General features: G+C 35.0%; 1 protein-coding gene across 1 annotated transcript in view; it reads right to left on the bottom strand.

Annotated features, from left to right (window-relative positions):
* LOC149795618 (nuclear pore complex protein Nup107-like) overlaps window positions 1-14,088 on the bottom strand; it is a 110,600-nt gene that overhangs the window by 57,069 nt on the left and 39,443 nt on the right. The window contains exons 9-10 of the mRNA XM_089965447.1: window positions 13,838-13,988; window positions 6,813-6,884 (exon numbers count right to left, since the gene is read on the bottom strand). Of these exons, the coding sequence (XP_089821573.1) occupies window positions 6,813-6,884; window positions 13,838-13,988 (223 nt within the window). The remainder of the gene's footprint in view (window positions 1-6,812; window positions 6,885-13,837; window positions 13,989-14,088) is intronic.

Genomic DNA, 14,088 nt, shown 5'->3' with positions numbered 1-14,088 from the left:
GAAGTCCTTTGAAAGTCCTTTATAGACATGTTTCACTGAAGTCCTTTGACTGTCCATTATATACATATTTCACTTAAGTCCTTTGACTGTCCATTATAGACATATTTCACTGAAGTCCTTTGACTGTCCATTATAGACATATTTCACTGAAGTCCTTTGACTGTCCATTATAGACATATTTCACTGAAGTCCTTTGACTGTCCATTATAGACATATTTCACTGAAGTCCTTTGACTGTCCATTATAGACATATTTCACTGAAGTCCTTTGACTGTCCATTATAGACATATTTCACTGAAGTCCTTTGACTGTCCATTATAGACATATTTCACTGAAGTCCTTTGACTGTCCATTATAGACATATTTCACTGAAGTCCTTTGACTGTCCATTATAGACATATTTCACTGAAGTCCTTTGACTGTCCATTATAGACATATTTCACTGAAGTCCTTTGACTGTCCATTATAGACATATTTCACTTAAGTCCTTTGACTGTCCATTACATACATATTTCACTTAAGTCCTTTGACTGTCCATTATAGACATTTCACTCAAGTTCATTGATTGTTGTTTATAGACATGTTTAACATTCTTCTGAATTTGCTCAGATGCTATGATATGTATGTGGGACACACACACACACACGCACACACACCTTAGCTTTTCACTATTATGAAGATAAACAACATGGTATACATGGATTGAAAACTCACTCACTTAACTTAAAATGGCTAGAGAAAGATTTCCAACAGTCAGGTGAATTATTTCCAATCATTCACCCAATGTTTCTCTTACGGAAAGAACATTCCTAAAAAGTCCATTCTTTCGACCAGATGTTTGTTTTCGATTTTTTTTTATTAAGCTCACACAAGCACTTTGCTCTCCCTCTTTAATACTAATACATGTTTACCTGAGAGAGAACATACAGGTTGTTTTTGTTATTGGGTGTAACACCATATTTCAGCACAAGATAGGCTGTAAATGGCAGCCAGCATAAATGGTGGAAGGAGAAGCCTGGAAAGAACCACCAACCCTCAGAAAGCTACTAGCATGCCTTCTCACATACCCATACTCGTCAAGCCAGAGACTCAAACTCATGCAGACAGAAAACACAATCAGATTTAGGTGATTATCAACTTTAATATTGCTTTAATAGATAGCTAAGGCTAAAAAGTTTATTCTGGGCAAGTAAAATTGTTTAGTAGTTTACTGACTGGCCAAGTGGATTTGTCAGCCCTTGGAATATCTCAAGAAAGAATGAAATTTAAACGATGACATTCCTAATTTTTTACATAGATGGGTCATATTTAGTTCAGACGCTGTACTGAGATGGGTGATAAGAGGTTAATTTTGGTTCACACCCTGTACTAAGATGGGTGATAAGAGGATAATTTTAGTTCACACCCTGTACTAGGATGGGTGATAAGAGGTTAATTTTGGTTCACACCCTGTACTAGGATGATTTTTTAAAATCAGATTCTTGTGTACTATAATAAATGTGCCCTCAGGATGTAATGTGATCCTCTGTAAAAAATAATAAGTAGAAAGCCTTGGAGCTGTCCTGAAGTATTATCTTATAAAATGACGTTTATCTTCCCATCTGTATTTTTTAAAATTTGAACTATCTTTTCATATCTCTCTCTCTCTCTCTAAAAATTCTTTCACTGTGAGCTCTTCTGAATTTATTCTGATGCATATCTCTCTCTCTCTCTGTTATTATCTCTTTGGTTCATCTCTTTCTCTCGTTTGTTATGATCTCTTCTGATCATACTCTGGTTCATAACTCTGTCTCTCATGATTTCTTCGTGAGTCTCTGTCAATTGGGAAATTGAACCCTTAACTTCATTTCACACTAGAGACACTGTCAATTGGGAAATTGAACCCTTAGCTTTATTTCACACTAGAGACACTGTCAATTGGGAAGTTGGTCCCTTAACTCCCTTTCACACTGGAGATTCAGTCAGAAAGCTGGTCCCATAACTCCATTTCAAAACAGAGTTTCAGTCAATTGGGAAGTTGATCCTTTAATTCCATTACACACTAGAGTCTCTGTCAAATGAAAAATCAATCCCTTAACTTCATTTCACAGTGGAGCCTCAGTCAAATGGGAAGTTGATCTCTTAACTCCATCTCACAATGGGGCCTCAGACAATTAGGAAGGTGATCCAACACAGGAAACAAGTCAGTTTTAAATATCTTTTTATATATATGGTGAAATTGTTTTGGTGGTGATGTGTGTGTCTCTCTGACAAAGGAATAACCTGTGTTTCTAACAAATATATTTAACTAATTCTCAGTTTCCAGTTCTTGAACATCTGCATTCAGCTAATTCATGTGAAAAGCAATGGCTATCATGTATAGCTTACTACATTTATACGGAAATATATAAATGCACTTTTATCTGCATGGTGTTAAGAGCACAATACCATTAAAAAAATTCACCATTCAGTAACTTATATATTTATTTTTATACTTGCAAGTGATTCTAAAATAAATGCATCTTGTCTCCCTATACAATGCAAGGAGTGTTTGTAAAATAAATTCATCCTGTCTCCCTATACAATGCAAGGAGTGTTTGTAAAATAAATGCATCTTGTCTCCCTATACAACACATGGAGTGTTTGTAAAATAAATGCATCTTGTCTTCCTATACAATGTATGGAGTGTTTGTAAAATAAATTCATCCTGTCTCCCTATACCATGCATAGAGTGTTTTGTAAAATTAACAATGTTGCCTCTAGGATTTGGTAAATGTGGGTACTTGCCTTCACTGAATCTGAAAAAAAGGGGAGGGGGCTGCAATGTATCCATAATGGGTGGCCTTCTAGTATGGTGTAAAAAAACCTCAATGTATTCAAAAAGAGCAATAGCAAGTATAATAAGTGCATTAAATGCATATCATGTCTTCTGTATATTATAGTATAACACTTAAAACTGAAATCAAAGTCTTATGTTTTCTAATAACAATATTCTATCTACACACTTAAAACTGAAATCAAGGTCTTATATTTTCTAATAACAATGTTCTATCTACACACTAACCATTAAAGAATCAAACCAAAGACTGCAAATAGTGTCACTCCTCTGGCCAATCTTAAAAAACAGTGTCATGTACTTCTTGCTGTCACATGCTCAATTCAGATTGGTTACAAATCCATACTAAGAAAGATCAGAAGAGCACGTTTTCCTTTCATGGATGACAAAAAATAATTTTATAACAATTAACTCTTAACTGAAACATATATACATCTGCATCCAGAGAGACTGTAATTGTGACTGCATTATCCTGCAAATATGATCACTATTTCCTAAATAGCCTCCTGTCCTTCCTCATCCTCCACTCTACCAATGCCTTGTTAAAGTTGAAATCTCTCAGAGGAGGTCCTTCAATTGAAATCATGAGTCTACTGAGAATCCTTTCTTCTAGACAGCTTCTCCTGCAGTTTTAGTTCGATTTTGATTGCTGAATCCTCTCTCACAGTCAGCAATTTGGTATGGCATAACCATTGCCACTGATGCTAACTGAACACACGAAAACCTGTTAGAGTGTCACTGAAATGTGACCTGTCTAGACAGGAAAGAATTTCATGACAGAAACAGGTACCAATAATCTAGATCGACTAAAAAAGAAAAACGATATCCACCATTAAACGTTAACTATTAACCAATCATAACTGAGCAAATGACACACAGAAATACGTGACATATTTACAACTATACAAGTACAACATATTTGCAGAGTGACAACTGGGAATTTTACAGCAAAAATAAATATAAATAAAATAACTCCTTCTGCATGAAAAAATCCGCACAAGTGTTATTTTCTGTGTGATTTAGCCTGCATAGGATTAAAAATCTTGCGAGAAATCTTATATTTGGGGGGAATTGCAAGATTGCACGTCATAGATGCAACCCTGAATAAATAAATCATCTCCCTATACAACGCATGGAGTGTTTGTAAAATAAATGCATTTTGTCTCCCTATACAATGCATGAAGTGTTTGTAAAATAAATGCATCTTGTTTCTCAATACCATGCATGCAGCGATTCCAAAATAAATGACTCCTCTCTCCCTAAGCAATGCATGAAGTGTTTGTAAAATAAATGCATTTTGTCACCTTTACAATGCATGGAGTGTTTGTAAAATAAATGCATCTTGTTTCAAAATACCTTGTATGGAGTGTTTGTAAGATAAATGCATTTTGTCTCCCTATGCCATGCATAGAGTGATTCTAAAATAAATGAATTTTGTCTCCCTACACAAGGCATTTTGTCACCCTATACAATGCATGGAATGATTCTAAAAAAATGTATCTTGTCCCCCTATACAAGGCATTTTGTCCCCCTATACAATGCATGGAATGATTCTAAAATAAATGCATCTTGTCTCCCTATACCATGCATCGAACGCTTGTAAAATAAATGAATTGCTATGTATATTTAAATTGTTTGTCTGTTAGATTTAAATATTTTTTATTCCACGACAGGTTATTGTAATGTAATATTGTTTACTGGACTTGATTTTTTTCAGAATTAAGTTCAGTTCTGTTTGACGTGATTGATTATTTTATTATTTATTTCACTGATGTAAATTCCTAATAAATGAAACATTGCATCTAATTGCTGACCTTAAAATCAGTGACAGTTTTGGTAACAACTTTTTTTAATGTTTTTTTTAATTCTTTCTCAGGGTAGGAATCATTTAGTTGAGCCATGGCTATACCTGGACTATGTGAAGTGAGGCACATGTTAATTCGTAAACAAGCTTCTATTTTTTTCCAGAAGTATGAACTCTTGACCCCCATCCGGGAATCTGTTTTGCGCTTTAGTTGGTCTTGTAACTGATGTTATGATAAGAATTCTATCATTCATGCCTTAACATTTGAGAAGTCAAGTTGTTTTATGTTGTATCCAGATTGTGGCTGAATTTTTATTTTCTTCAAATTATTAAATTTCAAGTGATTGTTTTCCTGGAAATACTACATTGCTCTGTTAATTCTTGGACAAAGATATTTACCATAATTTTTTTATAGAATTCAAAAACTGGAATAATATTTTCTGTGATTCAACAAGAGACTGTTGACACATCAGTACAATGCTGACTACTGCATATCTCACTGCCTTCCATCTTGAATTTTCATCAGGATTTGAACTGTGATTCACTTAGAACTTTTCATTCATAGAACTTGTGTTTTAACTCTTGGATTACTGTTAAGTTCTTTATTCTTACTGTTTTTACCTTGTAGTCTAGGGAAATAAATTATTTGTTAAATTTTACAAAGCTTGTTGTCTTTCACTCTTTTCTGTCACTTATTTTAAAAGCATAGACTCGTAACAGCATCTTGTCCCCCTATACCATTCATGGAGTGTTTGTGAAATAAATGCATCTTGCCTCCCTATACCATGCATGGAGTATTTGTAAAGTCTTGTCTCCCTATACAATACATGCAGTGTTCGCAAAATAAATGCAGGGAGACCATGCATGGAGTGATTATAAAATAAATGCATCTTGTCTCTCTACACAATGCATGCAGTGTTTGTAAATAAATGTATCTTGTCTCCCTACACCATGCATGGAGTGATTCTAAAATAAATGCATTTTGTCACCCTATACAAAGCATAGAGTGTTTGCAAAATAAATACATCTTGTCTCCCTATACAATGGATGGAATGTTTGTAAAATAAATTCATCTTGTTTCTCAATACCTTGCATGGAATGATTTTAAAAAACAGTCAATTTTGTCTCCCCATACAACGCATGGAGTGATTCTAAAAAAATGTTGTCTCCCTTACAAAGCATGGAGTGGTTCTAAAAAGTAAATTTGGCCTTCCTATGTAAAGCATGGACCGATTCTTAAAAAAAGTAAATTTTGTCTCCCTATACAATGCATGGAGTGATTCTTAAAAAAGTCAATTTGTCTCCCTATACAATGCATGGACAGATTCTAAAAAAAGTATATAAATCTTTTTTGTCTCCCTATACAATGCATGAACCAATTCTAAAAAAGTCAATTTTGTCTCCCTATACAATACATGGACCAATTCTAAAAAAGTCAATTTTGTCTCCCTATACAATGCATGGACCGATTCTAAAAAAAGTCAAATTTGTCTCCCTTAACAATGCATGGACCGATTCTAAAAAAATTCAAATTTGTCTCCCTATATAATGCATGGAGTGATTCTAAGAAAAGTCAATTTTGTCTCCCTATACAAAGCATGGAGGAAACATTGTACTTATCTTATACTACACCAATAGTAATGCTCATTATAAAATAAATATTTGTTGACTAATAAGAGCAAATCAAGCAAGTTAAAATTTCAAAACTTTCGTCAAAGAATGATTTTGTTCTGTCAAAGAAGCTCGCAGAAGATTATGACCATTTCATATCATTTTCAATTCATTAATACTCCCAAAATACCCTCTAAATGAAAAATCATGGACTGTATCTTCGCCAATGCATTGGTGGAGGAAAAAAGATGTTTACATTTAAAGTTCTACACTGTAAGATGCAAATGTTAAGCGGTTACAACAGGAAAAATTAATTTATTTTTAATTCATAATTTATCATACACGATATTTATTTATGCCCAAAAGGTCTGGATATATAAAAGGTATAATGAATTTTAAGAACCCATTATTCCACTCTGCATGTATAGTAACAGAAACTGCCATTTGAATAATGGGGCACAACAATTTATGATGAAATATCCATCCAGTTTGTAACAATTTTAATCTTATATAATATGGGTTACAACCAATCCTGCATGCTACAGACTGTGCACAATATTCATGAACGTATGACTTACTTACCTGCCCCTGACGTATGATGTAATCTCTTTTGAATAATTCATCTATGATGATCTTATCGCTGTAGTACTTCCTCTGAAGGAAAAAAAAAAGGTGTTCACACAACAACAAAATTCTAACACAAGCACAGTAATATGCATGTACATGCCAACCCCTCTGGCAACTTTTCATTAGTGACAACTAGTTTTCGGTAATCTGGAATTGCTTTCAGTAGTGGAAACTCAAGTTTTTTGATTACTGGGATTGTTTTCAGGAAAGAACTCTTTTTAAATGTTATTGTCAGTTAAAACAAAAGCAAAACAGACTGCTATAAATTACCAGGATATTGCTACAACAAGAAGCATTAGCAATCAAAAATTATAACAACAATGTCTCTACGTAAGCCACTCTATCTTCTCTTGCTCCAGACTTCGAAAAACAAACTGATATTTTGGCATTTCTGGCCACCAGCTTTGCCTGCCTTATGATATGACCTGGTACAACATGTCATCTATAATAATCTCAACATCGGTATCTAATACTTGGCATTTTTTTTACTCACTGGGCAGAAAATTGCAGTAATTTCTACCGCATTCCATTACAGGTGACTCACTTGTGTATTCCAGTCATCATATCTGATCCAATGTGGATGAAAATGTCATCATCATTGATACTCACCATGTGCATCATGGTCGGGTCTACGTGATATAGTAGCTGTAATATCTGTGGCTAAACTATGAGGATTTCAAGGAAATTCGTGATCGCTGAGCTCTGCCAAAATACAAATTCAGCTGTTATGGACATGGAATCCATAGAGCAGCTGCATTCATTCCCAGTAACAGTTATCAACTTTTGGTATAGTTGAATTACTGTGCTTGAAATGCAGCAATATATCAATGGTATTTATGAGTGTTGGTAAAATAGGATCAAAGATACTCAAGTGATATGAATATAGTCACCCAAGCAATAACATTAGGTCACAATAACCTATTTTTATATTCACATTGCAATTTCAAGACTGTAGGTGAATCAGGGTTTAAGATAAAGAGGGCGTAATGAACAGAGCTCAAAATGCAAAAGTCACTCCAATGGGAAACAAGAGTCTCGGGAAGTTACTGACACTATACCATCCAAAAAGAATTTCCATGAATTCAAGAAGAGATAATTTCTTCCTTTTAACAGCTGAGGGCTGAAACTATCTAGGACATCCTTTGGTGATAAGATTTTCATAATAGCTGCTGTGGCAACCATATTAGATACGATTGGCACCATTTTCATTTAGGACAAACTAGACATCATTATGAAACTTTTCTGAAAATCCTATGCCAATATAACCATCTTCTCAAAAAAATTAGTGACAGAATTTTCATTATGTTCATTGTGGCAGCCATACTGGATGTTTGCAGGTCACCATTAGAGTACTTAAGACAAACTAAAATATGAAGTCCTTTGGTGAAAACCCTATGTCAATATGACCATCAATTAGTAACATAAACTTTTTTGAAGATGACCACCATGGTTGGCAAGTTAGATGTGAAAGAGCATAATTTTCATTTAGAATAAACTAGACACCAAATAAAGTCTTCTGGTGAAAACCACATTTTAATATGACTTTAAATTTCGAAGGAATAGCTAAAAGATTTTCAAGACGATTGCACTGGTGAGCATATTTGAGGTCAGACTGGCACCATTTCATTCAGCACCAACTAGATATCACAAGTCTTCTCATGGAAAATCAATGCTGATATCACTTTTCATCAAGGAAAGTTAGTGAAAAGATTTTCCAAATGGGATGTCTGATCAAAACAATATTTGTTTAAGATAACCTCAACACTGTAAGACTTCTTCTCGCAAAAATCATCCATTCAGATGGAGTAGCAGTAACATGATTTTCAAGATGACCATTGTGGTGGTCATATTAGATATCAAATAGGCAACATTTACAATTAGGACCAACTAAACTAATCATCATAAAAAGTCTTCCGGAGAGTAAGTGAGTTTCAGTTCTGGAGAAGCAATAACAAGATTTACAAGATGACTGTGATGGTGCCCATACTAGACTTCCCTTCTGCACCATTTTCATTCAGGAACAACTAGACATCACAAGAAGTCTTTTTAGTGTGTTGATAAGACTATCCATTCAGGACCAACCAGACATCACAAAATGTCCTTTTAGTGTTGATAAGACTATCCATTCAGGACCAACTAGATATCACAAGAAGTCTTTTTAGTGTTGATAAGACTATCCATTCAGGACCAACTTGACATCACAAGAAGATGTTTTAGTGCTGATAAGACTATCCATTCAGGACCAACTAGACATCACAAGAAGTCCTTTTTGTGTTGATAAGACTATCCATTCAGGACCAACTAGACATCACAAGAAGTCTTTTTAGTGTAGATAAAATTATCCATTCAGGACCAACTAGACATCACAAGAAGTCTTTTTAGTGTTGATAAGACTATCCACTCAGGACCAACTAGACATCACAAGATGTCCTTTTAGTGTTGATAAGACTATCCATTCAGGACCAACTAGACATCACAAGATGTCCTTTTAGTGTTGATAAGACTATCCATTCAGGACCAACTAGACATCACAAGAAGTCTTTTTAGTGTTGATAAGACTATCCACTCAGGACCAACTAGACATCACAAGATGTCCTTTTAGTGTTGATAAGACTATCCATTCAGGACCAACTAGACATCACAAGAAGTCTTTTTAGTGTAGATAAGATTATCCATTCAGGACCAACTAGACATCACAAGAAGTCTTTTTAGTGTTGATAAGACTATCCACTCAGGACCAACTAGACATCACAAGATGTCCTTTTAGTGTTGATAAGACTATCCATTCAGGACCAACTAGACATCACAAGAAGTCCTTTTAGTGTTGATAAGACTATCCATTCAGGACCAACTAGACATCACAAGAAGTCTTTTTAGTGTTGATAAGATTATCCATTCAGGACCAACTAGACATCACAAGAAGTCTTTTAAGTGTGTTGATAAGACTATCCATTCAGGACCAACTAGACATCACAAGATGTCCTTTTAGTGTTGATAAGACTATCCATTCAGGACCAACTAGACATCACAAGAAGTCTTTTTAGTGTTGATAAGATTATCCATTCGGGACCAACTAGACATCACAAGATGTCCTTTTAGTGTTGATAAGACTATCCATTCAGGACCAACTAGACATCACAAGAAGTCTTTTTAGTGTTGATAAGATTATCCATTCAGGACCAACTAGACATCACAAGAAGTCCTTTTTGTGTTGATAAGACTTTCCATTCAGGACCAACTAGACATCACAAGAAGTCTTTTTAGTGTAGATAAGATTATCCATTCAGGACCAACTAGACATCACAAGAAGTCTTTTTAGTGTTGATAAGACTATCCACTCAGGACCAACTAGACATCACAAGATGTCCTTTTAGTGTTGATAAGACTATCCATTCAGGACCAACTAGACATCACAAGATGTCCTTTTAGTGTTGATAAGACTATCCATTCAGGACCAACTAGACATCACAAGAAGTCTTTTAAGTGTATTGATAAGACTATCCATTCAGGACCAACTAGACATCACAAGAAGTCTTTTAAGTGTGTTGATAAGACGATCCATTCAGGACCAACTAGACATCACAAGATGTCCTTTTAGTGTTGATAAGACTATCCATTCAGGACCAGCTAGACATCACAAGAAGTCTTTTTAGTGTTGATAAGATTATCCATTCGGGACCAACTAGACATCACAAGATGTCCTTTTAGTGTTGATAAGACTATCCATTCAGGACCAACTAGACATCACAAGAAGTCTTTTTAGTGTTGATAAGATTATCCATTCAGGACCAACTAGACATCACAAGAAGTCCTTTTTGTGTTGATAAGACTATCCATTCAGGACCAACTAGACATCACAAGAAGTCTTTTTAGTGTTGATAAGACTATCCATTCAGGCGCAGTAGCAATTACATGGCTGTGGTGGATACTGGTTGTCTAAGCAGCACCATTTTTATTTATGATAAACTGTACCTTGGGATGAATGAGCAGAGTATCCCCTAGGGGTACAAGACTGAGAGTAAAAAAATCTCCCTGGTGTCAAAACTGGGGGTCAGACTGAGTAAAAAACAAACTTTGGTATCAAAACTGGGGGTCAAATTAAAAATTTGGGAGTCCCTGAAGTGCAAATGAGGGTAAAGGGAAACACTGAATGAATGAGGGTTTAAAGTTTATGGTAATCCTCCAAATAGTTTATGCAGATATGATTTTGGTCTTACATAGAAAAAGCTGAATATTTTTTTAAGGGGGTTTGGGGATCCTCCCCCAACAGGGTCTCAAGGGGCAGCACCTGAGATCTGGGGGTCCAGGAGGCCAAAGGCCCCAGCAAAAAACGCATCTTACACATAAAAAACTGCTCCTGGTGCAACTTATGATCATAAAATAAACCAAAATAATCATCTGAAAAACTAATAAACTTATCAAAAATGTTCAACTTGACTTAATAATTTCAGTATTTATTGTCACACATGAATTTGTTCTCCAATACTATTGATGCTTAAGTTTTTTTCAAGTGCATGTCACTGTTCACATCATAATTAAGTCACAATAATTTCTCAATTTTTGCAGCAAATATATTATACTTCTCTCTTTTCATAACAAATCTGTAAAATAAACACCCAAGTAAATCAACTATATACAAATAATCCCATACATTCACTTGTCTTTTTCTCCAATGGACACAACCTGTTGATATGCCAGTCAAGCTCTTTTTGCGGCTTTGGCAAAGATTTCTTTAGCCTTCCTTTTTGTCACCACTGACGTTTTTGGCTCAAAGTGCAATTGTTCTTTTTCCTTCTCAATGAGAGCCTTTTTCCTTTCAAGCTGGCAGCATGCAGTGTGCATATTCTGACAGAGGGCTACATCTGTTCTCTCATGCAAGAAATCTTTCTTCTTATGGTAATTAACTGCACTTTTTCCATATGCCTTCTGAGCTTCAATTATTCCATATGCAGCTTCTTTTGTAGGTGCTGTTCCAAAACTCTTCCAACTGCAATTACTGTAATTCAGGTCTTTCTTGCAGAGGCCACAAAATGCCAGTCCTCTAGCATTCAGTTTTCTTATAAACTAAACAAGAAATTTCTGTCAACTTTTCACTCTAACCATTCCCAATTCCATACGTTTTATAAAACCTTTATCTAAACTTTTTGTGTCAGGGTCTCTCTCAACAATTCGGGACACCATGTTTTGTAAGCATGCTTCTTCTTTCTATTGCCGGTCTAGCAAACTAAAACGACTGTTCATCGAGATATACCTGCATGAAATCGATAGGAATATGACTTATTTTCTAAAAAATAGTGAATATAGCATTCATTATATCTTTAGTCCATTGACAGACGAGATGTAACTACAGCATTGATGGTGCGATTATCTGAACTCTGATGTCATTGACATATAGGTCATGAGAGTTGTGTAGTCATGTGACTCGGAATGCAAATGGCGAGTTCCAGGTCAAATTTCATCGACGCTATTGTTCAGGTTAGTCTGTCAGTGGATTAAAGATATAACAAATGCTCTACTCGCAATATCTGAGAAAATAAATCAAAGTTTGTTAAAGTTTGCTAGGCCGGCTAGTAAGCAGCTACCCCATTTGGTGTCGGCAAATTCCAACTTTTTGATAAGGAATTGACTCTGACTATGTGAAAGGATGGAAAACAGGCCTTTCCATAAGCTATTTGTTCTAAAACCAATATTACCAAAATATGGGTCACAAGGACCTAGTTTTGGAATGGCTGAGTTACTTTCATTTTGATGCATCCATGTACTAAATTTCAAGAGTATAGGTCAAATTGCATCCGTGAAATAGAGGGTGTAATGTAGAGCTACAACAACAAAAGTCATTCAAGTGTAGAAAGCAAACTTTTTAGGTAAATTATATTACTCCAAAAATATTTACCCAATGACATTAAAATTAGGAATATGAACCAGCTATCTCCCAAGACCTACTAAAAAGATGAAAATTTGTCTTTTCTGACTAAATTATATAAACAAAGATCAATAACTCCTGCCCATTACCTCCCCTAGTCACCACTAGGGATCTCCATATTTTAAGTTGAACTAACAACAAGGATGTTTGCAAAGCAGGGAAGATCTTTAAGTAAACATGTTCAGGTATTTTCATCTTTTTAGTAGGGCTGGATTTGGCAGGCTTTTATCCCTAAATGTTAATGTCATCGGGGAATGTATCTTCAGGAGAAATGATGAATTCATCCTGATAGTTATTGTTCCCATTATTATTCATCTTATTTATGATTATCCTGATGATTATTGATTCTGATGATTATTTATCCTATGATTTTTGTTGATAATTGTTTAATCTGGATACAATTTTTATCTCACAGATGATTTATCTTGATGGTCATTTATCCAGACAAAATGTCTTTCAAGAAGTCAAAGCAAAAAAAGTTTGTTTTCAATTCTTATTGAAAGTATGGGTCTGAGGTATAACAGCATATGTACACTCTGTGCTGCCCAACTGAACAATCAACTGCTATATTATACTACAGTATACGTTTTAACATGTATGCATGATCTAATCTTTTGAAATTCTATGAAGTAAAATCTATGATTTTATGTTTGAATGGTGGAAATCAGTTATACCATGACAATCCTCATGACATCAATTTAAACAGTATTACTGTTGTTTAGAAAACAATGTCGGAAAATAAATCCTAGTATGGGATTACATTAATCACATTTTCTGCCCACAAACGACTGATAAAAACGAAATTTGTGACAACAATAAATCCTCAAATCCAACAAAATCATTTCCTAATGTGATATTTCAAAGAGGAGAGATAATACCTGCTAATATTCATGGTACTGGTGTTGGTTAACCCCTTTAAAGTCTACCCTCATATTCCAACTGTTTCTCTGTGTACACTATAACTACAAAATCCTGTCTCCCCTGCCCCATATCCCAACTGAAAATAAACCCAATAAACATCATACAAAACACTACTGAATTATGCACTAAAACTTACCGTCTCATCCACCACCATTAATTCCTCTATGTCTGCTGATGTGTTGTGCTCCAGACCCATCTCCATCTTATCCCTATACAAAGCATGCAGCAGTTTCCATGAGGCAAGCTCTTCCTTAAGAAGATACAATACATCAGATGTCTTCTGACACCTGCAATACCAAGAGTTGGTGTACAATGAGTATTACATGATATCTGTTACTGTACTGAGCATGCTGAAGTGTACATGAAACTGGTTTTATTCTTTCAGAA

This window comes from Sinohyriopsis cumingii, chromosome 7 (genome assembly GCF_028554795.1).
Source record: "Sinohyriopsis cumingii isolate HCF-2022 chromosome 7, ASM2855479v2, whole genome shotgun sequence".
NCBI classification, from domain to species: Eukaryota; Metazoa; Mollusca; class Bivalvia; order Unionida; family Unionidae; genus Sinohyriopsis; species Sinohyriopsis cumingii.
This window is presented reverse-complemented; position numbering and strand designations above follow the sequence as displayed.